Source organism: Stegostoma tigrinum, chromosome 16 (genome assembly GCF_030684315.1).
Source record: "Stegostoma tigrinum isolate sSteTig4 chromosome 16, sSteTig4.hap1, whole genome shotgun sequence".
Taxonomy (NCBI): domain Eukaryota; kingdom Metazoa; phylum Chordata; class Chondrichthyes; order Orectolobiformes; family Stegostomatidae; genus Stegostoma; species Stegostoma tigrinum.
The window spans coordinates 12,924,481-12,948,762 of record NC_081369.1 but is presented as its reverse complement, the minus strand read 5'-3'; the positions used below and the strand labels follow the sequence as shown (position 1 = coordinate 12,948,762).

At 43.1% G+C, this 24,282-nt stretch overlaps 1 protein-coding gene across 2 annotated transcripts in view; it reads left to right on the top strand.

Moving 5' to 3' along the window:
• The window catches only part of gnao1a (guanine nucleotide binding protein (G protein), alpha activating activity polypeptide O, a), a 221,916-nt gene that overhangs the window by 132,133 nt on the left and 65,501 nt on the right, over positions 1–24,282 (top strand). For both annotated transcript variants that reach the window (XM_048546345.2, XM_048546344.2), the window contains exon 4: positions 21,990–22,150. In XM_048546345.2, coding sequence (XP_048402302.1) covers positions 21,990–22,150 — 161 coding nt within the window. The remainder of the gene's footprint in view (positions 1–21,989; positions 22,151–24,282) is intronic.

The window sequence follows — 24,282 nt, the reverse complement described above, 5'->3', positions numbered from 1 at the left end:
GCAGACTTGTGTATTGGTACAAACCTTTGTGGGTAATAATCATAGCAATCTTCTGGGAATTCTCATGTAACTGTAACTGCAAGTGAGTATGGCTCATGTCCAATTTCATAAAGGGCAATTGCCCCCCTCTACCAGCTTTGCATATGAAACCTCTGTGAGAGGCGGTTTACCCTTTGTTTAAAATCCCCACAAAGGTAAACTGACCTGGTGGGCTTCACAATTGGTACAACTGGTGCTGCCCACTCTGCAAACCTACTGGTTTGATGATACTTTCGCTTTCCACGTTCTGATTTCTGTCACTATTTTTGCCCACGGCAAATGGCAGTGGACAGGCCTCGCAGAATGGTGGAATTGCTTTCTGGTCAATGAACAAGGTGGCCTTGGCTCCTTTTGATAGTCTGTCAACCTCCCTGAAACACTTCCAGGTATTTAACTATGACTTCACTCATGCAACCATTTTCTAATCGAAAAGTATTGAGCCAATCTAGATGAATCTTTCTCCATTAATTTTGCCCCATCAGGCTTGGGCCTGAGCCTTTTACTATTATCACTGGTAACTCAACCGGCTGTTTCTCATAAGAGACTGGAACTGCAGTTGCACCCTTCACCTGTAATAACTGCCTGGTATAGGCTCTCAGTCTGACCGAGGCCTTTTGCAAACCTGAGGGCTGGAGTCCAGAGCGAATTTTGTTAAAGACTGATTCTGCAATCACTGAAACGCTGTGCTGGTATCAACCTCCATTGGAACCAGGTGACCATTTAACTAGACATTTATTTTGATTCTGACTTTGCAGTTTAACTGTTCCAAAACATATGTAGGTGAACTTTCCAAGGTGTGTACTCTTCAGGATACCAGCCTATGAGTTCCCTTACTCCATTTAGGTCTATTGGGAATTTTTTGCTGTCTCGAGTCTGCATGCTGACAACACCTACAATGGCTTGCTAGCCCGGGTCCTGAAAGAATAGTTCACCCATTTAGCAGTGGCATGGCTTTGTTTTGGGGCTTTACTGTGGGCTGATGTAGAGTCTGTGTGTCCAGGATATGTCCTGACTAAAGCTATGCTATTACCTTCACTTGAGTGGTGTTCCCCAAGGTCACTCGGACTGGTGTTGCTGTCCACTTCCATCAACATACCCTGAAATTCATATGCTCCACTTGCTGCATTTTCCAATGACGAAGCCAGCTGCCTGTTAGAAGTCCATTTGGGCTTCGGCTAGTACGCACTTTTACATGGTCACATCATTAATCCCACACGCCAAACGATCTCTCATTAAGGGTTAAACCAAAGTCGCATGCCTCTGCCAGTCATCTTAACCTCGTCAAAATCCTGACCCGGTTTACAAAGTATGGAGCTGGATGAACACAGGGTCTAGGCCTGAAACGTAAGCTTTTGTGCTCCTAAGATGCTGCTTGGCCTGCTGTGTTCATCTAGCTCCACACTTTGTTATCACAGATTCTCTAGCATCTGCAGTTCCCATTATCTCCTGACATGGATTCCCTGGTTCTCGAATTACCAAGTAAAACTGATATCGTCTCAGAATTACAGGAGGCTTGGTGCCACAGTCTTCCTTAACCAAATCCGTCAACTCTTCAAAGGATTTCGTATCTGCTGCCTGAGGGAAGGTTAGGGTCCTAATAACCAAAAAAGCTGTGGGTCCACAAGCTCTCAGGATAATTACTCGTAGCTTTTCATCTGCTCCACGGCATTTGCTCAGGAAAAAATATCATTCTTTCTACATATTGGGCCTAGTCTTCAATGGCAGGATCAAACGAGTCAAGCTTCCAAATAATGGCATGATGCCAGAAATGCTTAGAAGTTTCCAGTGATAGTAGGAGTTAAAATCTTCAAAATCTCCCCTCCCCCAACCGCATCCCAAAACCAGCCCAGCTTGTCCCCACCTCCCTAACCTGTCCTTCCTCCCACCCCAAGCCCCACTCCCATCTCCTACTTACTAGCCTCATTTCCCCCACCCTTGACCTGTCCCCTCCCTAATACCCCACCTACACTCACCTCTACTGGCTTCACCCCCATCTTTTTGACCTGTCTGTCTCCTCTCCACCTGTCTTCTCCTTTATCCGTCTTCTACCCGCCTCCTACTTTCTCCATATTTATTTCAGAATCCCCTTCCCCTCCCCCATTTCTGAAGAAGGGTCTAGGCCCTAAACGTCAGCTTTCCTGCTCCTCTGATGCTGCTTGGCCTGCTGTGTTCATCCAGCTCTACACCTTGTTATCTTAAAGTCTCCCGTGTCAGTTTCTGTTCTGGCTCCCATTCTAAGCTGGCTCTGAACTCCTGGGATCACCTAATACCAGAAGTTGGTCAGTGCAAGTAGTGCACCAAGTAAGGTCTGCCACTAGATGGAACCTGATCAATCAAAACTTGATCTGGTGAGTAATTTTAAGAGGTATTTTACCTACATGTGTAGGCATTTAGGAACATACACCATTTCAGCTTAATTTTTTAAACTTATTTTCAGCAGAGAAATGTCCTAAACTACCAAACAATAGAGTGTTTATTTTATATGTAATATTTATTTTGCAAATTATTTTTGCTAGAAATGCATATGTTGGTATAGTATTGCAACATGCACATTGTTTCTGGTGAGCAATAAATACTTACCACTAGCCCACCATATTCACATTCAATGTTATTGCAAGATCCCTGATTTGAGGACTCCTTCCCCAGTGTTTGACAGTAAATGTAACTACAGCCCTGATACAGAGAGCTGTCTAATCTGTTTGGGAGCACTGGTTCTATTTTGACTTTATTTTAACCTCTTTCTCTGGACTGATTAACATAACACTTCGTGATGCGTCAGTCACCTCCTGACTCCTCCTCCGCTACTATTAGAATCGTATGTAAAATGAGCTGAGAAACTGGGTGTGAGGGATATGTGGGACAGGAAGAGATTACTGCACAAAGAAGGCAGGTGTGAATTGAGGCATTTGTAAAGGCTTTTTGAAACAACAGCTGTCAGCGAAGGGGAGACAGATAAGAGTCAGTCAGAATGAGCCTTCTGACTTGCTCCGCTCAAACATGTCAACCTACAGCCTGCTGCAAATGGTATTGCTTCTCCTGAATTCCTCTTCCTGCTTCACCTTGCCAGTAGTCTTTTTTTTGTAATGCACCCAAAGTAATGGAGAGATAGCGAGTCCAAGGCCTGATTTCGATCAACTGTTTCAGAACCAAGAGTTATCAACGTTGGATGATCTTTGAGAGATTTTCAGTCCTTATTTGATGCTTCCACCAAAAACACAAACAGGATCAAAGTCGCCAGACACAGTGGTCATGTAAATTCAAGATGGTGGTGAAGTGTTGCTAGTAAATTCTTCTTATCTCTCTGAGACTTTTTCTGCCCCTCAATTTGTCCTTTTGTCTCACAGCTGCTTTCTTTCCTTTTGATCAAAAGTTTGAACGCAGTCTTTTCACTGCACTACAGTTGGTAATGGGATAAGAACTTTGGATTTTCCAGGATTTATCATCCTGGAGGCATCTATAGAATACAGCTCGTCAAATCTCAGCATTGATACTTACATGGCATTAACACACTGCATGTTTGGGGCTGGAAGAAACAATTCCTGGAACTTTCCCTTCACGGTATTTCCCACAGTTAATCACATCTCTGAAAATTAAATGAGTTGGAGAGTGTCAGCGGCAGTTCAGATTGCCCAAGCCAATGTAAGAATTCGCCAGAATTGACTGTTTCCTGTACTGTGCGTTTTCAGTGCTTCTTTATCAATACTATTCTTTGTTTTCAAACTCCTTTCTTTTCTTTCCCAGCCCCCCAGAGAAATCATTCTTGTTGCCATCCTTTCCCCAGTTCGTTTCCACACCCAGTTATTAGGAAGTTTCGTCCATCGCAGCACTTCCAGCTTTGGGTTGGAGAGTGAATCAGGACCAGGGAAGTTGGAGGAGTGACAGCCCATTGCTGTCTGCCTAGAGGACAGATATTGAGTAAGGTGGCATCCTGACTTCCCTTTGCTATTACAGTTTCATAGACCCCAACTCGGGACTGTCTGTTAACAATGGATTCTTCGGTACAGTGATATTGTAACCTGAAATGGTGCACTGCCAACTTGATGCTCTCTGTAGTTTCTGTCAGTTGCCTTTTGAGCTGCTGCTGCTTCATGGGTTGAATGAAACGTCTTCATCCCCTGACAGAATTGCACAAACGATTACAGGACAATTGGCCACTAACTGGATTGTGAAAGCACATTCACAAAGCACATGTAGCTGCTGGTTACACAAGCAGAGGCGAAACCAGAATCCTGGTCAATGTGGCTTTACGTGTGATGCAATTTCTGCAGGACAGTATTCTGGAGGACCATTGTCCAACAGGATGGAGGGAAAACATTGACTTAAATGCATTATCTTCCACTTTCATTCCCCACTCGACTGAGTTCCCAATTACGGCCTTGCTACACAGGAAAACAGACAAAAATCAGAGGGCGACTAACTTTGGGCAGCCCTCAAATGATGGAACGAATTCACTGACAGAATGTAATCTATCCAAAGCAGATATTAATCAGGTTGGGTGAAAGCGCTGTTCTCAAACCCCCTTGTGTCACAGATAAACCATTCAGACTCTTCAATTAATCTAAAGTGTGTTACTTGCACAAAGCTATCTATTATTCAATCTATGGCACATAAACCCTTCAGTTCCATTACAGCTTCTGGCAGAACTCTGGTTATTCTGTAGGTACTTCACCGAGTCCATTTCAATAAGATTTAAAGCCCGTATGTTTTCCGTTCTTAAGCCACTTTCCACGTGGACAGTCAAGCTTCATATTAAACGATACAAGTCCTCAATGTTTACTCTCTCTTTTTATTCCCAAGGACTGCCCTGTAACAAGTTACGTTTTGTTTTATCAAACAATCAAAGTTAGTGGGGATGAGGCAGGAGAATGAGTTTGGGAAACATATAGAACATAGAACATTGAACAATACAGCGTAGAACAGGCCCTTCGGCCCTCGATGTTGCACCAACCTGTGACCTAATCTAAGCCCATCTCCCTACACTATTCCATCGTCATCCACGTGCTTATCCAAGGACTGTTTAAATGCCCCTAATTTGGCTGAGTTAACTACATTGGCAGGCAGGGCGTTCCACACCCTTACCACTCTGAGTAAAGAACCTGCCTCTGACATCTGTCTTAAATCTATCACCCCTCAATTTGTAGCTAAGCCCCCTCGTACAAGCTAACGTCATCATCCTCAGAAAAAGACTCTCACTGTCTACCCTATCTAATCCTCTGATCATCTTGTATGTCTCTATTAAATCCCCTCTTAGCCTTCTTCTCTCTAGTGAGAACAGACCCAGTCCCTCAGTCTTTCTTCATAAGGCCTTCGCTCCAGACCAGGCAATATCCTGGTAAATCTCCTCTGCACCTTTTCCAATGCTTCCACATCCTTCCTGTAATGGGGCGACCATAACTGCACGCAATATTCCAAGTGAGGCTGCACTAGTGTTTTGTACAGTTTATAAACAGTGTCAGAGGTATTGTTCATTCTGACGGCCCAGCTTTGAGAAAGCTAGACCAGTGTCAAATACTATGCATGTGTAGATAATGGGCGACTTGGTGATGGGATACCAGCCCTCTGTTGTGTTTTTTCAGAGCCAGTGTTGTAATTTGGGAAATGTGGCAACAAGATTGTGTTTTGCAAGCTCTCTCACATAGAAACATGATAATAACCAGACTATGTGCTTTAACTTTGTTTGAGGAAAGCATTTGGCCAGAATGCTGCAGAGAACACCCAAGCTCCTCCTCAAAACAGTGACATAGGATCTGTTATGCCCACCTGAGAGGGCAGATGGGTCCATGGTTAATGCCAGGGTCACAGTCCTTCAGTACTGCACTGGACTGTCTGTCTGGATTTTCTGCTCAAATTTCTCAAGTAGGATTTGAGCCAACTGTTTCCCTGGCTTATAGACAAAACTGATACTGTTGAGGCATGCCTGACAAAACACAGGATGCCTTCGTTGTTGTTATAGTGTCGTTGGTGTCAGCTGCAAAGGACAGGCTGCATTCAGATGGATCTGCTGAGTATGCATTGCTTTAAGGGCTTTATGCTTAAGACGAGGCAGGATAAGATGTTATTGTAATGCCTCAGAGTGTGATTCTGATTGGACTTATAATACCGGGCTGGTTGCTGCATCAAATCCCAGGTAGTGCATCCCAGAGATGACATTTAACGATGCTTAATGATTTGCTGCAATTCAGAAATACCCTGTGTTCTTACTGTGCTTGACATAGGCGCTATTTCACCAAGTCCTCATTGTGCCCTTGTACAGCAACTCTCAGCATTGTTCCAAGATTGTGGAAAAGGTTCCAGAAACCTTGATATCTTTCAACCATTTTCCACTTTGGCATGTCTATCAGATGTAGCCCATTAACCTGGACAGTTGAAGATGTTCTAGATTTTTTGACCACTGTTGAACCAACACAAAGTCAAGCACAGGCTAAATGTAGGATTGAAAGCTCTCTTTATCTTGACAAAAATGTTGACCAAGTTCAGAAAGGTCAGCAAGCCAAGCAACCACAACATTCAGAAAGTCTATTTTATATGCCTGCTTACTTCCAAGGTAGAAATTTCAAAGTGGTCTCATAATCTGCTGAAACCACCTAGTGAGTTTATGGCAAATACCCCCGTGAAGAACACAGAACCTTGCTGTTTTCTCTTCACCGCCTTACTATTTGGTAACCACTAGGAAGTGTTATGACACATTCTTTTAGAGCATAAGAAATAGGAGCTGAGTGGATTCTCCATTCAACACAATCATTGCTAATATTCTACCCCAATTCTACCTTTTTTGTAGTACATTGTCCAACTGTTATGAAGCTAAACCAACACACCTCATTATGAGAATTTCCCCTGTACCATGACCATTACAGGTATCTTAAACTGGCTCCGAGCCAGTGTTGGAATGTAATGTTGAGGTGACATCACTTTCTAAACAAATACCACACTAAATGTAATTCATTGTGTGAAGCACCTTGAGACATGATGAGTTGAAGGGAATTATATGAATGTGAGGTTTTTTTATGGCCTTTTATTGTTAGCTCCCTGGGATATCTGGACGGAGTTAGGACAGCATGAGTCACCCTTGCTCCCCTTGGTCCTTTCAAGGTTCAGATATTGTTTTGTTCAAGGGAGGAAAGAGAATTTGTGAAAAGTGCACCCCCTCAATACAGAGAAGTAGTAATGCTGGATTTTCACAATGAAATCGCTGGTATTAAAATCAGTAAAAAAACAACTGACTCTGGAGTTTAACAAAATGTAAGCGGCCAGCCTTGACCGATTTGTGGGTCTGATGAGATGTGTGTGACCATTTCTGGGTCAGAATCATATGTGGTCCCTTCAAATTGGTCTGAGCTCACAGCATCTGCCTGTCAATCCCAAGTGCTTCTACCTCCAAGACAAGATACTGCCTGTATGAAATTATCCTTCAGAAAGCAAAGAGTTCACTTACTTATCAGCTCACTGAGAGACTGGACATTTACAAATTGAAATATATAAGTTGTTGCTTTTTTCCATTTGTAACACCAGTTTTAAGCATAGGTAATATGCAAAGTGGCCAAAATTTCACAGTAGCTTCTGTGAAGGATGGAAGTTTTGCAGCTTGCATATTTTAATTCTTACTTTAATTATGTATAGCTTGAATTGGAATTGGATTAGATTTTGAGACAAAGGTTCTACTTTGGGTACAATCAGTGATCCAGGCCCAACTTGCAATCAAAATTGACTACTTTTCAGATCATTTTTTACCCCTCAAGTTTCAACTGAAACCTTTTATTTAACACATCCACCAAATATGAAATCTGCTGTGAGTTGGCATAGTTGGACAGTGCTTTAGAAGGCAGGTTTTAAAATTTACATTAAAAGTTAGGATGTATTGAAGTGTTTCACAGATAGTAGGAACTGCAGATGCTGGAGAATCTGAGATAACAAGGTGTAGAGCTGGATGAACACAGCAGGCCAAGCAGCATCAGAGAGCAGGAAAGCTGACGTTACGGGCCTAGACCCTTCATCAGAAATGGCTGTTCAGACCCTTCATTTCTGAAGAAGGGTCTAGGCCTGAAATGTCAGCCTTCCTGCTCGTCTGCTGCTGCTTGGCCTACTGTGTTCATCCAGCTCTACAACTTGTTATCTCATGTATTGAAGTGTGGTGATTTAGTGTTTTTTGATTTAATACTGCTAAAGTTGGATTTGTCACTAAAAAACATTTATCACCGGTGTATAATCCACCAATTGTGAGGAACCTGATTTAGGTTTCTGTCTGGCTCACTTAGTCAATTGGAACTAGCCCAACCAGACACTGATGCACTGAATTGTGATCATTTTGGTGTTGTACCCTGAAGGACAGATGAACTGATTATTGTCAATGGGATGCCTAAAAACAACAGAGAGAGGTAGAGAGGGAAAGAAAAGGGTAGTAAATGAATTTTCTTTCCCAGCAGGATCCTTTGTAGAGGCGAACCATATTATATCTTGATTATACAGCACATGGATGCACAGGCCACAGTAATATTTAATAAACCCTGAGCAATTCAAGCAACATGAGTGTTGCCATTATCTAAACTGTGCACATGAAGAGCATGTCTGGGAAAAACTAAATCATGGAATCCCTAGAGTGCAGGAAAAGGCCATTTGGCCCATCAAGTCTACACTGGCCCTTTGAAGAGCGTACCACCCAGACTCAGCCCCTCATCAGTTCACATTTCGCACAGTAACCTTGGTGGAATGGGTGTCTCTTTCCTCATTTTGGGAACAGCCGGCCCATTAAATACATCCTCAAAGCCGAGTGCAAAAACTAAAGCAGCACCATGCAGCCCCTCCTAAACGCTTGGGTTGGAAGCTGCATGAAGGCATCGCAAGGAGGTTCTCTCTTCTGTGAGCCTCATACATCAGTGTTGCAGCTAATCTGCTCAGTGACAGCAACAAAGACAGGGGCAATAAGCTCAGGAGGTAGACAGCCAAAGAGGCATGGAGGGTGCTAGTCAAAACAGTCAGGAAATGGAGAGCTGTTCCTAACATTCAGGAGCCTGGATTCTTGGCAGATAAATGTAAATATTTAATGTCTCACTGTTCCTGCATGAGGATCAGTAAAACAGTCTACCCAATGCAGTCACCTATTCTCAAATCCTGTGCTGTTTGCAATACTTTAACTGCAGATTCTGCCACTCTTAAGCACTATAATCCTGCAAAGTCCACGTATATTGATAGATCCTGCTGCTCCGATAGACAGGATATCCAATTCATGCTCGGTGTGGGATTGATGGGCTGGGTGCTCATGAAATGTGGGGAGAGATCCCCTTGTGGCACAGTGGTGGTGTCCCCACGCCTGGACCAAGAGCCTCAGGTTCAAGTCCCACTTGTTCCAGAGGAAACAGGTTGATTAGAAAACTAATTTAAATAAAAGATGTTTAAAAATTAAAACATGGGGAGCTCAGAGGGAGCAAGACATAGAGCACATGGGAATGCAGCAAAAAGCTTGGTCATTTATTCACCAGCTCATGAGTCTCGAGGCCAAATTATTACACCTCAGTTATTGAAGCTCTATTCCCTATTTGTTTCAATATTTGTTGTCTCCAACATTGATGGAAATTACTGACATTTGCCTGGGTTTCTGTGCAACCCTCTTTTTTTTTCATATGGACATATTAAAGTAACACCAGTACAGTGATTGGAACGAGGGTGGCCAAGGAGGCCTCATAGAATAGGAGTTCCCTGATTGGGGCTATCAGTCTGGTCCAATCAGGGAGCCCTGGCAGACGGATATAAGCAAGAGTGTCTGGGGTTCTGCTCCTCTGAGAGCTGGCTGTGAGGAAGCTGGATCAGGCGCAAGGACTCTCCATGTGTAAATGGTGTGTGACTCGGTGACGGGATACTGGCCTCTGTGGATTTATTTCAACTAGCGATGTTCGATGCTGCCTCCTGGAGCTCAATCACATCTGCCTGCTTCTGCTTTACTTGGCCTCCCGTGATGCCTAGTCCACCTGCAGCTTCCTGTGCTTCACTGCCCCCAGCTATCTGCAATCACTCTTTGGTTACACTGTTGAGCTAGAGAGGTTTGAGCTTCATGTATTGGGGAAACATTAAAGGATTGTCCTTTTGTTGGAAGAAAACTTTCTCTTTGATCTGCCAATAAAGGAACAACCTATTTCAGGCCAGCAAAGCTCCGAACTGTATATCTCAGGAAGGTTAACCAGTGAGGGGTGTTTGAGGTGAGCAGTGGGTCAGTTGAATAGGGTGCACAGACTGTGCTTGATAGACTCACTGTAGACCATCCAGTTCTGAGTCTTTTTCTCACTTTAGCCACTGCCTGTTCCTCCAGATTCAGTAAACAGTTCTGTACAATGTTATCAACAAGTATCTACGCATCCCACAGTAATGCAACATCTTTTGTTTCAATGTGTCTTGTTATTATTCACTGTCATTGTTCTGATCTAGTAAGCACTTATTCTGGCATGACCGTTGCAAATTATTCCTAAAATGTATTTATTTTTGTTCCAAACTATCCATTATTTATCTTAACATTCGCTCCATAATTCAGCTGTTATGATGCTGTGCATCTGACACAACAATCCAACTGAAAAAGAGGGCCTTTTTAAATTTTTCATCAAATCAATTATTTAGTGACAATGCACATGTACCTCCTTGGTGGTCTGCAAAGTGCATCGTCAGCCAGGATTAGTTGTCATGGTTACCAGCTTGCTCTGTCATGTAGTGAGAAAGAAATTGGGATGTGAGAAAGGGATGGTAGTTGCCATCGTAACAGTGACACATTTGATTGATTGCGTCTTAGAAACAGAGAGAAAATATCACTGCTGCTCACTCATCCCGGTTCTCAGATGTCCGATAATTTACCGAACAGATCGCACATTACACCATGAACAGTATACAAGTGGGCTAGGGACACTCAATAACACACAGCTGAGGCTGAAGCTCTGACAGAAGATTAAGAGGCAAGAGATAGTTTTATTACTGCTGTATCATGTATAAAGCTTACTGTTGTATGTTCTATCTTGCATTCTGCGGTACACAGAGCTGATGTTAAACACACACAGGTGAAAGATATCATCATGGAAAGACATCATATGCATGGTATCTGACTGTCCACCTGTTATACAAGCTGCAGAATGCTCATTTTCAGGCACTGAATCCAGTATCATCTATCTTCCATTCCTAGAAAATTGGAACTCCACACCCTCCCCCAGAGTGAGCCAGAAATGAGTGCCCTTCCACACTGCAGCCCCCAAATGCTGTAGCAGTACAATTGGCATTAGCCTGAGTGTAGCACCCTCCTATTTGGGTCCGAGACTTGTGTGTTTATACTTTATACCAGGACCAGAGTAGGTAATGTATGCTAGCACATCGGTAGCTATCTGCCTCTATATTCCAAGCCCCTCACCACTTTATGTAGCACATGAGGAGGCGCCACATTGCCAGAGATATCTCCCCCGGGACCATCATCTTGTGGCCTATTTTGAAGAGCAGAGAAATTTACTCAGGTGTCTTGTAAACATTTATCCAACACCTCAAATACCAAAGATTAGCTGGTCATTTCTGAGGTGATTGTAGTGAAGCTAACCAGGTAAACCTCGTAAAATATGAGTTCCCTGATTGGAGCTGTTAAACTGGTCCAATTAGGGAGTCCTGGCTGACAGATGTAAGCAGGAGCATCAGGAGTTCTGCTCAATCTGAGAGTTGGCTCTGAGGAAGCCAGACCAGTATCAAGGGCTCTCCACATGTGACTAAAGGGTAGCTTGTTGATTGGATACCGGACTCTCTGGAGTTGTTTCAATGATCTCAATGTGGGCTTGCCAGCTGTCACATTTATCAGTGTAACAGCAGTCCCCATACTTCAGACACACTGCATCAGCTATAAAGCATTCTGTGTTGGCCTGAGGCTGTGAAGGCACGACACAAATATAAGTCTCTTGTTCCTTACTGAATTTGTGACTGTCGTGCATGATCAAACTGGTTTAACACATTTTCTTCCCGTATTGTAGCTCATGGCAAATTTCAAAACCAATTTAGAAGTAGAGTGTTTCTGTTCCTCCATTAAAGTGAAATAACATTTGAGTTTTAAGTGGAAGAATTTTGAGTTTCAGTCATTCATACACAAATTTATCACCATGGTGAAAATGACATTGTGGACCTAGAGGCTTTTTCAATTAATACTCACACTGCGGTCACAAATCCTGGTGTAGGTTTAACACAGTGGTAGCAGATTTACGTGGCTGTGCTAAAAACATTAATTAACCAATTATTGACAAGGAAATTAACTTGACTCACAGTACATGACCCAAGTTGTTCGATCAGATACAATGCTGTGATTATCAGCTGCTGCCTCGGCCTCGTGCTATTCAGGGCATCACCTATAATGTGGTGAAGTTATCACATCAGAGGCAACAAGTATTTTGGTGGTTCTGGAGTAGGATTTAGAAAAGGCGGTGCCCATACATTTGGGTTATCTGAAGTGATTCAATGCCGTGTTTGGAACTGCACTGTTTTCTCACAAAGCATTGCAATGGGTTTTCACTGTTTGGAGTTGATCAGCATGCCTTGTGATTGTACCCATGGTGATTGCCTTCTGCGGCATCTAATCCTTGTCGGATCACATTTTAAAAGCTGCATTAATGACATGAGCAGCATAATCGTTCAGAGAGAGACCATTTGCCTCCTCGTGATACGTGATGGAGCTGACCACGAAACCATGGCTGTACGTTTCCTGTTAGCTCTTGTCCTCCAAGCAGTTGGATGAAAAATTTTAATTCTTTCATCTATTTTCTCAGGCCCCTTGAGAAAGGCCTGTGAGAGGAATAAAGCAAAGGCCTTGAATTTCCTTCAATGGGATCAACGTTCCTCAACTTGCAGCCAACGGTTATCATCATCATTTGATGAAATAACTTTTACAAAGCGCCGTAACACACCACCTCCAGTTGGGATGTAGAGCCCTTGAGATCTGATGGAGTATTTTTTGTGCGCGATCACTGTCACTACAGTGCTCAGCAAGATCCCACAAGCACTGGCGCTTCTGTTGGATACTGTTCATTGAGAAAGTAATGTTGGCCAAGCCAGCAACAGAAATTTCTCACTTCTCTTTAAATGTTGGTTTCGCCTGAATAAGTGCCCTCTCGGTTTAATTCCTGGCAGCACAGCCCTCCCTCGCTCCTGCCGTGAAATGTCAGTCTGGGCAATGGTCCTTTCGGACAGCATGAACCCATGGATCTTTGGAAACAGAAGGCTAAATACTAATGATGGAGTTTACAAATTGCTACTGCCTCCCTGCTGAAACCAAGACACAAAGAAGCTTCTCACCACAGGGCTGGCTTACTGATAGGGCAGTTACTGGAGCGAGTGGAAATGAGGCTACCTTTCTGCTAGGAGGCATTAAAAAGGATTTTCTCTTGATAGTTAAAAATAATTTAGAGTGAACTTGTTTGGTTGTTTAAAGTTAACTTGTAAAAGCTAATGTGAGTGAATATGTAAAGAGGACTATATAGGGGACCTTGAACTCCCAGAGTCCTGAAAGACCCCTATGGGGAAAGCCGACAGAAGTCTGTCCATTACTGCAGGCAGGAATGTGTAGTGATTGCAACCAGGTCAGCCTCATAGAATATGAGTTCCTTGATTGGGACTATGAACCTGGTCCAATCAGGGAGCCCTGGCTGACATAAAGGATGAATGTCAGCAACACTGGGGCCCTGAATGCCTGTCTGAGTGAGAGGCAGTGCTTTAACACAGGCTATGTGTTTGTAAACAAAGGGTGATTAGTGTTGGGATGCCAGCCTCTGAAGAGATATTTCAGAATGTACCAGCAAAAAAAAACTCTGTACGCATGTTGGCAATCATATCAGTGTCTAAGAATCATAATCAGTATTCCAACTGTCTCGCTTTATGTACCCATTAAAATTGCCCAACCTGTAACTTCTGGTTAATCTTGTCCATTATGAATCATTCAGCAGGTAATTTGGTTCTCAAGGTGTAGAAAGAAGTTTCACTTTGCATGATTCCTATTCAAGACCAAACAATTTATTCATGTTTTGTTGAGTACTACATAGCCAACCTCATCTGTGCATTTAAGCCTGATGAATCTCTGTGTTGCCAGAGGTATGCAGTTGTGCATTAAGGGATTGGGACGAACTACACATTAAGGCACTCAATGCTAGCCATTTGCATCAGTAAAGTAGCACACCTCAGTGTGAGGTGGTGTCTAATGCCCCTGGAAGCCTGTGTGTAACGCTTTCTTTTACAATACAACCTTCATGTAAATGCATAGTAGTGCTGTCAACAAGCTCCCAATAACCTGGGAACCAGTTTACAGCTATCTGCCTCTATATTCCAAGCCCCTCACCACTTTATGTAGCTGAAGTATTTTGGTCTCACAATTAGTTAGCAGAGCAAACAATGAAGCCTTTTTTATTATTTCTAATTTGGTGTAAATTCCAGAACAAAACCTGCGAACCATTCGGGGCAATAAAACTGGGAATGAACGGCACATGGCAGTGATAAAGCTGTCAATCTAACTGATGTACTTGGTGCAAAGGCATGGAAGATGCCCAGTTAAAGTCAGTTAAGCTACAGGCGGTATGACATTTCCAAACAACATGAGGACAGGAGGGTGAGCGAGGATGTTATGCCTGTATTAGTCAAGCTCACCTCTCAAACTCCAAATGCTCAGCTGTGTCCCAAAACAGCAGAATAAGTAAACTGTTTTTACAGGAGAATGCTGTGCATTAATATTTCACAAATTTGGTCTATCATTTTGAACTAGTCCTGTTCCTTTCTGCTCAGAAGTGTTTTGCATAATTTAATATTTATAGCTGACTCTCATTGTCAGTGCAACCTGGCCTCGTCTGAAAATGCTTGTGCTTGATTCATAGAATGATATATCACTGAGAAATCTATTCACCTCATCTTAGCAGTGCTGATTCTTGAAAGAGCTTTAGTTACTTTCATTCCCCATAATGCTACCCTCTTTAAAGCTGTTTAAGTACGTGACTGATTTCCTTTTGAAAGGTGTATTATTGAATTTGCTTCCACTGCCTTTTTAAGCAGTATATTGCAAATCATAACTCTCAGTGTGGTGTGAAAATATTCTCACTTCAGGTCTGGCCAATAATTATAAACCTGTCTCTTCTGATTAACCAATCCTCCTGCAAGAGGGAATAGTTCCAGGTGCGTTTCCTAGCTTGTCATAGTCTTTAAGTTGTGACGTGCATTTTTCCTTAGATCCTGCCTATCCACTTCCAGAAACAAATGTCCACCTTCATGATCCTGTTCGTTTCTCAGTCCAATTTTTTTTTGTGTGTGTGTAGCCCTTGTTTTTGTTTGACGGAATGAATTTTCCACTCAGAACGACTTGAGCCAACCAGAAAATGATCAATTACAGGCCACGTTTTCACCCTTTCAACTCAACATCGGATTTTTATTTTCCCGGATAGATTTTACTCAGCTGCCAGTAACACCTGCCAGTGTGAAATAAATGCTATTAAAATTTAGTTGTTTGCACAATTTCCCAGTGTTCGCACTGTTGTGGGAATTTGTCATCTGTCTTCCTCTTGCAGCAGCGCTTCGAAAGAACCACATCAGCACATTGGATCTATTTTGGAATCTTTATTTTAATCTTTGGATTTCCATTTTGTATGAGAGGTTTGTTTGTTTCAGATTTTTCTAATGCCTCTATCGTGTTGAAACAGTAGATTTGCGAATGGGTACTTGCCAGCACTGCCCCTTGTTGTGAGTATTTGGGTAATATGTGGTTACCAGGGTGTGGAGAATGGTGTGCCAACTACAGATTTTCCAGTTTCTACTCGCTCATCACATGGTGGGGTAGAAACCGGCCACCTGACCGTGAATATCTGGAACTGGCCACAGGAGAACCAGGTGCTGAGAGGTGCTACTAGAGAAAGGGTATTATTAAACTAGAGAGGGTGCAGAACAGATTCGGATGCAGTTTGGACTAGGAGGTTTGAGTCTTAGGGAGAGGATGGATAGGCAGGGACTTTTCTCTGGAGCATGGGAAAATGAAGGATAACCTTATCAAGATCCATAGAATCACCAAGAGGCATAGATAAGGTAGAAAGCCAACTACTTTTCCCCATGGTGAAATAGCAAAATCGTTTTGAAATACATTCTTTGTTGAGATAAAGGAAGCCCCCACCTGCACAGCAAATTCTGCCAAACAGCAACATGTTGATGACTGTCTCCATGCTGTGCACCTTCAGTACAGAACTTCACTGATACCCCTGGATTGGAGTTCTCCATTCTGGAGTGAGACTTGAGACCACAACCATCTGACTCCGAGGGAAACTGCAGCCTCTAACGGGGGTGGGTGGGGGGGGGAAGCGTGTACGAGGGGGGGATGAAACTTGGGCTGCTAATTCCTGCTAATCTAGCCTGAGGCTGGGTGGGGCTATCGTGACCACCACAACCTGTTCTTCACCACAAAACGCTCCAAATCATCAGGGCTGTCTGCATGAGTACATTGTGCTTGGAGCCCAGTGCAGTTCCCAGCCCTTCCTGGATCGTGATCCCTCTGTTTCTTAGAGGAATTCCCAGCTGCTATTCGTACAGTAACTTTCTGACAGGCTTGGGGCTGAGGGAACTGTCCAAGCCTTTTTGAGGGGGGCATCCTTGCCTCTCAGTCACCAAAGGCTCTGTCCCAAACAAGGCCCCACAGATAATAACAGATCAGGCCCATCCCCATTCCAGCCTGTTTCTCAACGGCATCTGTGTGTTTTCAGGTCTCACCCTAATTTGACAAGGCAGCTTCCAACTGTGGGAGGAATCCTTTAAAAGGATTTGTTGAAACCTTGTAGCTGATTTACTGAATAAGCCTTTCACTTCATAGATTTGAGTCGTCAGGAAGCATTTTGCCGTTGTTCCAATTAACTGTTTTTCTTTTCCCTGTCCTCTCTGCTCTCACAAAACCTGAGTAGGTCTTGCGTTTGCAATATTTCCCCAGTACAATACTTTGTTGCCTCTCTGATGTTAGGCTGACTCCCCTGAACGTAATGTGCCATCAATTCAGTTTGTTTGAGACTGTATGAAATATGTGGTGCAATCTGTCCATAGACGAAACACCGTGTTGTTTCCATTATGTAACGAGGTTGGATAACTTGTAACTTATATTGTTACTATTGACTGTTTACTTTATCCCAAATTGTTCCAGTATATCGCCAGTTTTTCAGGTATAATCATTTGAATTTTTGTGAAATTATGAGCTTCTGTTCAACGTTAATGAGTGATGTGGTATTAAATTCTTCTCAAATCATAACCCATCCTTTGTCTGCTCCACCTATACTCAGTCTTCACAAAGAGCTGTGTGTTCACGTGTATACATGTCTGTGTCGGAAAAGCTAAGGGCATGGGTACAAATAGTGACCAGTGGGGTACCAGGGCTCAGTGCTTAGACCCCGATTACCATATGTATGTAGTCAATGGAATTAAATCTCCAAATTTGCAGATGACACAAAGCTGGGTGCAAGGGTGAGCTGCGAGGAGGATGTTGCAGTGTGATTCGTACAGGCGGGAGTGAGAGAGCAAATGCAAGGCAGATGAAATGTAACCTGAATAAATGTGAGGTTGTCTGCTTTGTTGGAAAAACAGGAAGACAGATTATTCTCTGGCTATGAATTGAGAGATGGAAATGGGCAAGAAGACCCGGGTGTCTGTGTATACCGGTCACTGAAGATACGCATGCAGGTACCACAGGCAGACAAGTATGCAAATGGTATGTTGCCTTCATTGTGAGGGTATTTGAATACAAGAACAAGGATGCCCTGCTGCAATTATACAGGGTCTTGGTGAGACCACACCTGGAATATTGTGTGCAGTTTTGGTCTCCTTATCAAAGGAAGGATGTTGTTGCTATAGACGGAGTGCAATAAAAGTTTACCAAACTGATTCCTGACTTGGCTGGACTGGCAAATGAGGAAGGGTTGAATCAGGTGCAGTTATACAACGATGAGGGGGGAATCTCTTAGAAGCCTATAAAATTCTAACTGTCTGGACAGGGTAAACACAAGAGTGTTCCTAATGGAGGGGTGCTCCAGATCCACAGGCCACAGTCTAAGGATACAGGATAAACTATTTAGGACTGAGATGAGGAGAGCTTTTGGAAGTCACTGCCACAGAAAGAAATCAAGGACAAAATATTGTGTGATTTCAAAACTAAGTTGGACATAGCACTTGGCTCCAGGCTGAATAGTTCCGTTGCTATCCAAGCAGTGTTCCATTCTCCGGCAGCAAAGTATTTTAGGAATTCACTTCCAGGTGACAGTGATATGGAGCACGGCGGCAATGTCACTGGGAGTGGAGCGCAGCAGCAGCGGCAGCGATGTCACTGCACATGTGCAGACATTTCCTGCAGTCTGTTTTCTCACAACCAGTTGATAGCTCTGGCTGCATCCACATGCAGTCCTATTGCATTGGCTTGCGCTAAATCCTGTTCACCCTGTCATCCCTGTGCTCAATAACCTACATTTGTCCGATCCACATTGCCTCTTGTTCACTAATGCCTCAGTTTTAAAATTGCCATCTTAATTTTCAATTGTTTGTTTGGTCTTGCTTCTCCCTAGCTCTGCAACTTTCAGAATTTCTGTGCAATTCTATTCTGGCTCCTGGGGCAACCCCATTTTAAATGTTTCAATGGCAGCCTTCCATTGCCAAGACTGTACATTCTGCAGACCGCTCCCCGAGTTGCTCCACCTCTGTCCCTTTCTCACCTTTTTAGCACTTCTCCAAAATCTTTACGTCACTTCTGAGAATTGGCCCCCATCACCATCCACTTTTGGAAGCCGTCCAGTTTTAAGAAGTGTGTTCCAAACCCTGAAGAGCAGGGAACAAAGGAATGAACTGTGTCGAGTCGCAGACCTCTTTCTTTTTAGTATGAAATGCAGAGCACTAGATATTGCACTCAACTGACTTCGCTGCAGAAAGCGAAATATGGAGACTTTTTGTGGAGAGGTGAGAGGCAAGCTTGTGTGTTTCTCCTTTGAGCAGAGAAGGTTAAGAGGGGGGTGTTCAAACTTGAGTGGTTTGCTCAGAGTAACTGGGGGGGAGGGGCAGGGGCAGTACTTACATTGACAAGAGAGTTGGTAACCAAAGAAACCAGGAGGAGATGACAATTCATCTTCACACAGAGAATTGTTACGAGCTAAATGGAGATGGAAACAGTAGAATGAAAAGAAACTGGGCAGTAGCAACAATAATGTCAGGAGAACTGAAGGATGAGGGCTGCTGTTGAGCAGTAGTTGGTGCACCTGCAGTGGTGTTATAGTTTCAGCTCAGAATGATACATGACTTAAGAGGGAAACCTGAAGCTTGGTTGATTCATTCGGTCAACTGCATTTAACTACGTACAGGGGAAGGGAATTGGATGAGTGGTTTTCTTTTTGAACATGTAAAGAGACACTGAGTTAGGATTTGAGTGGAGTCTGGAGATAAGTGCTTATAATGTTTCACTCTGTAAATAAATATACCTCAAATAGAGACTAGTTTTGGATTCTTCCTTCACTAGCTGGCTATTAGGCATATAGCAGTCATGTTCCAGTACATCACCTGCCTTGTCCTTCCCTGGTGGAAGAGGTGAGAGGTTTGGAAATAGTTGTTGAAGAAGCCTTGGTGAGTTGCTGCAGTGTATCTTCCATAAAGTATACGCCATTAGCACTATTAGTGGTGGGGAATGAGCATTTAGAATATGAATGGGTATCAATTAGGCAGATTGCTTTGTTCTGGATACAAAAATCATTCGAGCAATAACTATAACTCAGAACGTGAAAGGAAGAGACAGAGTTGGGAAATGGCACAAAGCAACTGATGGAGTTGTGAGATGACAAATCCCCAGGTCTGGGTGGACTTCATCCCAGAGTTTTAAAAGAGGATGTGACTGAGATAATAAATGCTCTGGTTTTAAATTTCCATAGTTCCCTATTTCCAGAAAGGTCGCATCAGACAGGAAAGTAGCAAACATAATACTTCTGCTTAAGAAATGACAGAGGCAGAAAATATAAATCTACAGGCCAGTTGGCTTGATGTTTGTTGTGGGGAAGGTGTTCCTAGTGATCAATAAAACAATTATAGATGTGTATTTAGTAAATCTTAGGGTAGTTGCAAAGAATCAACATGGTTTCATAAAGATGGTTTCATAAAGAGAAATCACCAGGCAGTAGCACATGCTGTGGATAAAGTGGAGTCTGTAGTTGTACTATCGACCTCCAGCAGAAATTTGACATCAAAGGTTAATGTGAAATATAAAAACTCATGGTTGTAGGTGGTGAAAAGAAGATTCGCTTGCTAACAGGAAATGGTGTATACAGAAATGGGTCTTTGGCAGGATGTAATCACAGGAACCTGTGATGGGAGCCTCAGTTTTTTCCAATTTACATCAGTTACTTTGAGGATTGGGGTTTTGACACAAACAGACAGCCACATCAAATTGGTTGCCATCTGCATTTGCAATACAGTAAAATTAAAATACTCAACGACCCTCAGAATTGATGCCAATGTTTACTAACCGAACGTTTTGAATAATCGGTACCTGACTTTATGAATAGTTAATACCAGATATATACTTAAACATTTAACAATTTATTAATAATGTAGTAGCTATGGCAGAGCAGAGTTAAGGCATGCGAATTAATGTCTGCGATTTAAACCTAAACTGTTTTGATTCTAGCTACCCATTCTCAAACAAAGACAGACAGACACAGTTAAGGGATAAATTAAAAGAAAAAGAAATAAATGAGATATGACTGGTTAGTTCACTCAAGCAGTCTCCACAAACTGTAACCTCATCGACCTATGGTATTATTCTTGCTTGATTTCTGATGACACCAATGCATACAGACAGCTTCCAGTGGGCTCTGCGGCATGTTCACTTATTTCTTATAATAGAACCTTGAGATTCTATTCTCCGAACATTTAATAAGGGAGCAGTCAAACCTCCAACCTGTGGCTTTTGTGAACACAATCCTGCTGACTTCCATACTTCAAAATCTATATTAAACTCTGGCAGGCCCTTTGAGCATAAGGCCTCTCTGGAATCACAGCATCTACAGAGCACTTTTTAAACAAGTAAAAGACCTGAAATCAATTTTCAGGCCTAGCCTCGTAAACAAATGTCAGTTTGTTTTTTAAACCTGCTGCTTCCTGGTCCAAAAGTCACGATCAGCTGCCAGCTCAGAATTTACAGCTACAAACCAAAAATAAGGAGAAGATTGAAATAAAATAATGAAGGTTTGTACATGGCGTATAATGTGGGAAAATGTGAGTTGTCCACTTTGGCAGGAAGAACAAAAAAAGAGAGCATTACTTAAATGGCGAATGACTGCAGAAATCTAAGGCACAGAGGGATTTAGGTGTTCATCACAAAAATGCAAGTCCAGCATATAATCAAGAGGCTAATGGCATACTATGATTTATTTCGAGAAGAATTGAATGTAAAAATAAGGATGTTATGCTCAATTGTGCAGGACACTAGTGAGAATTCATCTCAAACTGACTACAGTTAATCTCCTTATTTAAGGAAGAATGTAAAAGTGCTGGAGGTTGTTGTGAGTCCTCCAACATTGTTCCAATAATCAGCTTAAACCCTAAATGAACAAAGGTTTGCAAAATAAACTACAACCCCTGGTAATAGTTAAGCCTTGGAGGTCGATCCCTGAGTTGCCAGCCAAACATGTATCTCAGCATGACTGTTTGTGGGGCTGAATAACCAGCTGGGATTCTTGTTTTGGGTCATAATCCTGTGCCTGTCCAACTGAATGACTACAAAATGTATGTATTTGTCCATTGTGGAGATAGAGAGAGAGCGAGAGCGGGGGAGAGAGAGAGAGAGAGAGTTGTTGCCTCTGGCATTGAGCTGATTGGCTTGTGGCTGTCATTTGACATAACGTGATTGGCTCATGGTGCTCCTTTGGCATGATGTGATTGGCTTGTTGTTGTCTCATTCTGATACATTTTCTCATTCCCCACAGGCTGATGCTAAAATGGTGTGTGATGTAGTGAGTCGAATGGAGGATACGGAACCATTCTCTCCAGAGCTGCTGTCTGCCATGAAGCGACTTTGGACAGATTCAGGGATGGTGGAATGCTTCAGCCGTTCCCGTGAATATCAGCTTAACGACTCTGCACAATAGTGAGTATGCAGCTGAATGGATTGTACATAGAGGTTTCACCTTTGAGCAGGGTGTGACAGGAATCACAAGGCTAAGTGGCATTAGCTGGGGATTAAAGGTATTTCAAAGGCCCACCAGCTGAGGGAACTTCATCCTCAGGTCATAATGTGGGATGTGTGTTGAAGCCTCAAAGCAGTAAATTAAAACACACTACCCGGCCAAGAAGCACTGCACATTATGTATCTGGGAAAATAAATAAGAGAATCTGCCACTTGCTGGTAGATATTTTAAAACTTCATCAGAAACGAGAATGGGAAGGAAATATTTAGCCCGAGTCCCCTTAGGACTGTAGGCATCCTGTCTGTTGGAGAAAAACAGCTGGATATATACACCTAGTGCTTAAGGTTTGGAGAATGGCAAATGCAATGTCTGTTTATAAAGAGGTTAAGATATAGGAGTGGAAGTAAGGCCATTTGGCCCATCGAGTCCACTCTGCCATTTAAATCATGGCTGATGGGCATTTCAACACCACTTCCCTGCACTCTCCCCACAGCCCTTGATTCCTTCTGAGATCAAGAATTTGCCGATCTCTGCCTTGAAGGCATCCAACGTCCCGGCCTCCACTGCACTCCGTGGCAATGAATTCCACAAGCCCACCACTCTCTGGCTGAAGAAATGTCATCTCATTTCAGTTTTAAATTTACCTCCTCTAATTTTAAGGCTGTGCCCACGGGTCCTAGTCTCCCCGCCTAACGGAAACAACTTCCTAGCGTCCACCCCTTCTAAACCATACATTATCTTGTAAGTTTCTATGAGGTCTCCCCTCAACCTTCTAAACTCTAGTGAGTACAATCCCAGGATCCTTAGCTGTTCATCGTACGTTAAACCTACCATTCCAGGGATCATCCGTGTGAATCTCTGCTGGACACGCTCCAGGGCTAGTATGTCCTTCCTGAGGTGTGGGGCCCAAAATTGGACACAGTATTCTAAATGGGGCCTAACTAGAGCTTTATAAAGCCTCAGAAGCACATCACTGCTTTTATATTCCAACCCTCTTGAGATAAACGACAACATTACATTCGCTTTCTTAATTACAGACTCTACCTGTAAGTTAATCTTTAGAGAATCCTGGACCAACACTCCCAGATCCCTTTGTACTTCTGCTTTACGAATTTTCTCACCATTTAGAAAGTAGTCCATGCCTGTATTCTTTTTTCCAAAGTGCAAAACCTCGCATTTGCTCACGCTGAATTTCATCAGCCATTTCCTGGACCACTCTCCTAAACTGTCGAAATCTTTCTGCAGCCTCCCCACCTCCTCAGTACTACCTCCCTATCCACCTATCTTTGTATCATCAGCAAACTTCGCCAGAATGCCCCCAGTCCCTTCATCCAGATCATTAATGTATAAGGTGAACAGCTGCAGACCCCAAAAATAGAACCTTGAGTCAAATGGAATACATGTACATATTAAACAGACCTACAGAAGGCAGTAATGAAACATGGTGATGTGTGAACTTAGAAGATCATTATGTGGTTATGTAGGGTAGAGGTGGAGTGTGATCAGTTGAATTTTGGAGGAGATGATGTACCAGTTGGATAGGGAGATTCAGCAAGCATCACTGCCTCAGGCATTTGTCCATCCTCCCATTAGATTGCTGGCAGTGGACAAGCCAAAAGGCCAGAGAATCAATAAAGACTTAGTCAGCCTTGAGCAGACTGTGTGTATCTTTTTCCCAGCCTTTTAGAAGGAAAATGGCTGGCTGGGAATGGGACCAAGGGCATTGTGGGGACCTCCATGAAGCAAAGAGGCCCACACAGATGCTCCATCGCTGGCTGGAGCGTAGGAACAGTGAGAAATCCAAGCATTGGAGAATTAGGAATGATTTCCAAAGATGTGTTGGGAAACTCGCCCAGACTCTTGTTGGGGGGGACAGGATGCAAGAAGCACATTTACTGGCAGATTGGGAGGTACTCACACCCATCTGCCTCACGGGAGTGAGGGGGTGCCCTCCCCTTCCTTGAGCCTCTGTGTTGCCAGTGACCGTTGTACATGGTAGTTGTGGTGTAACATTCAGGAACTCGGGGCTGGTCCGTTTAGCCCTTAATCTTATTTGGAACACTGTAGATTGGCCCACAAGATCAGATTGTAG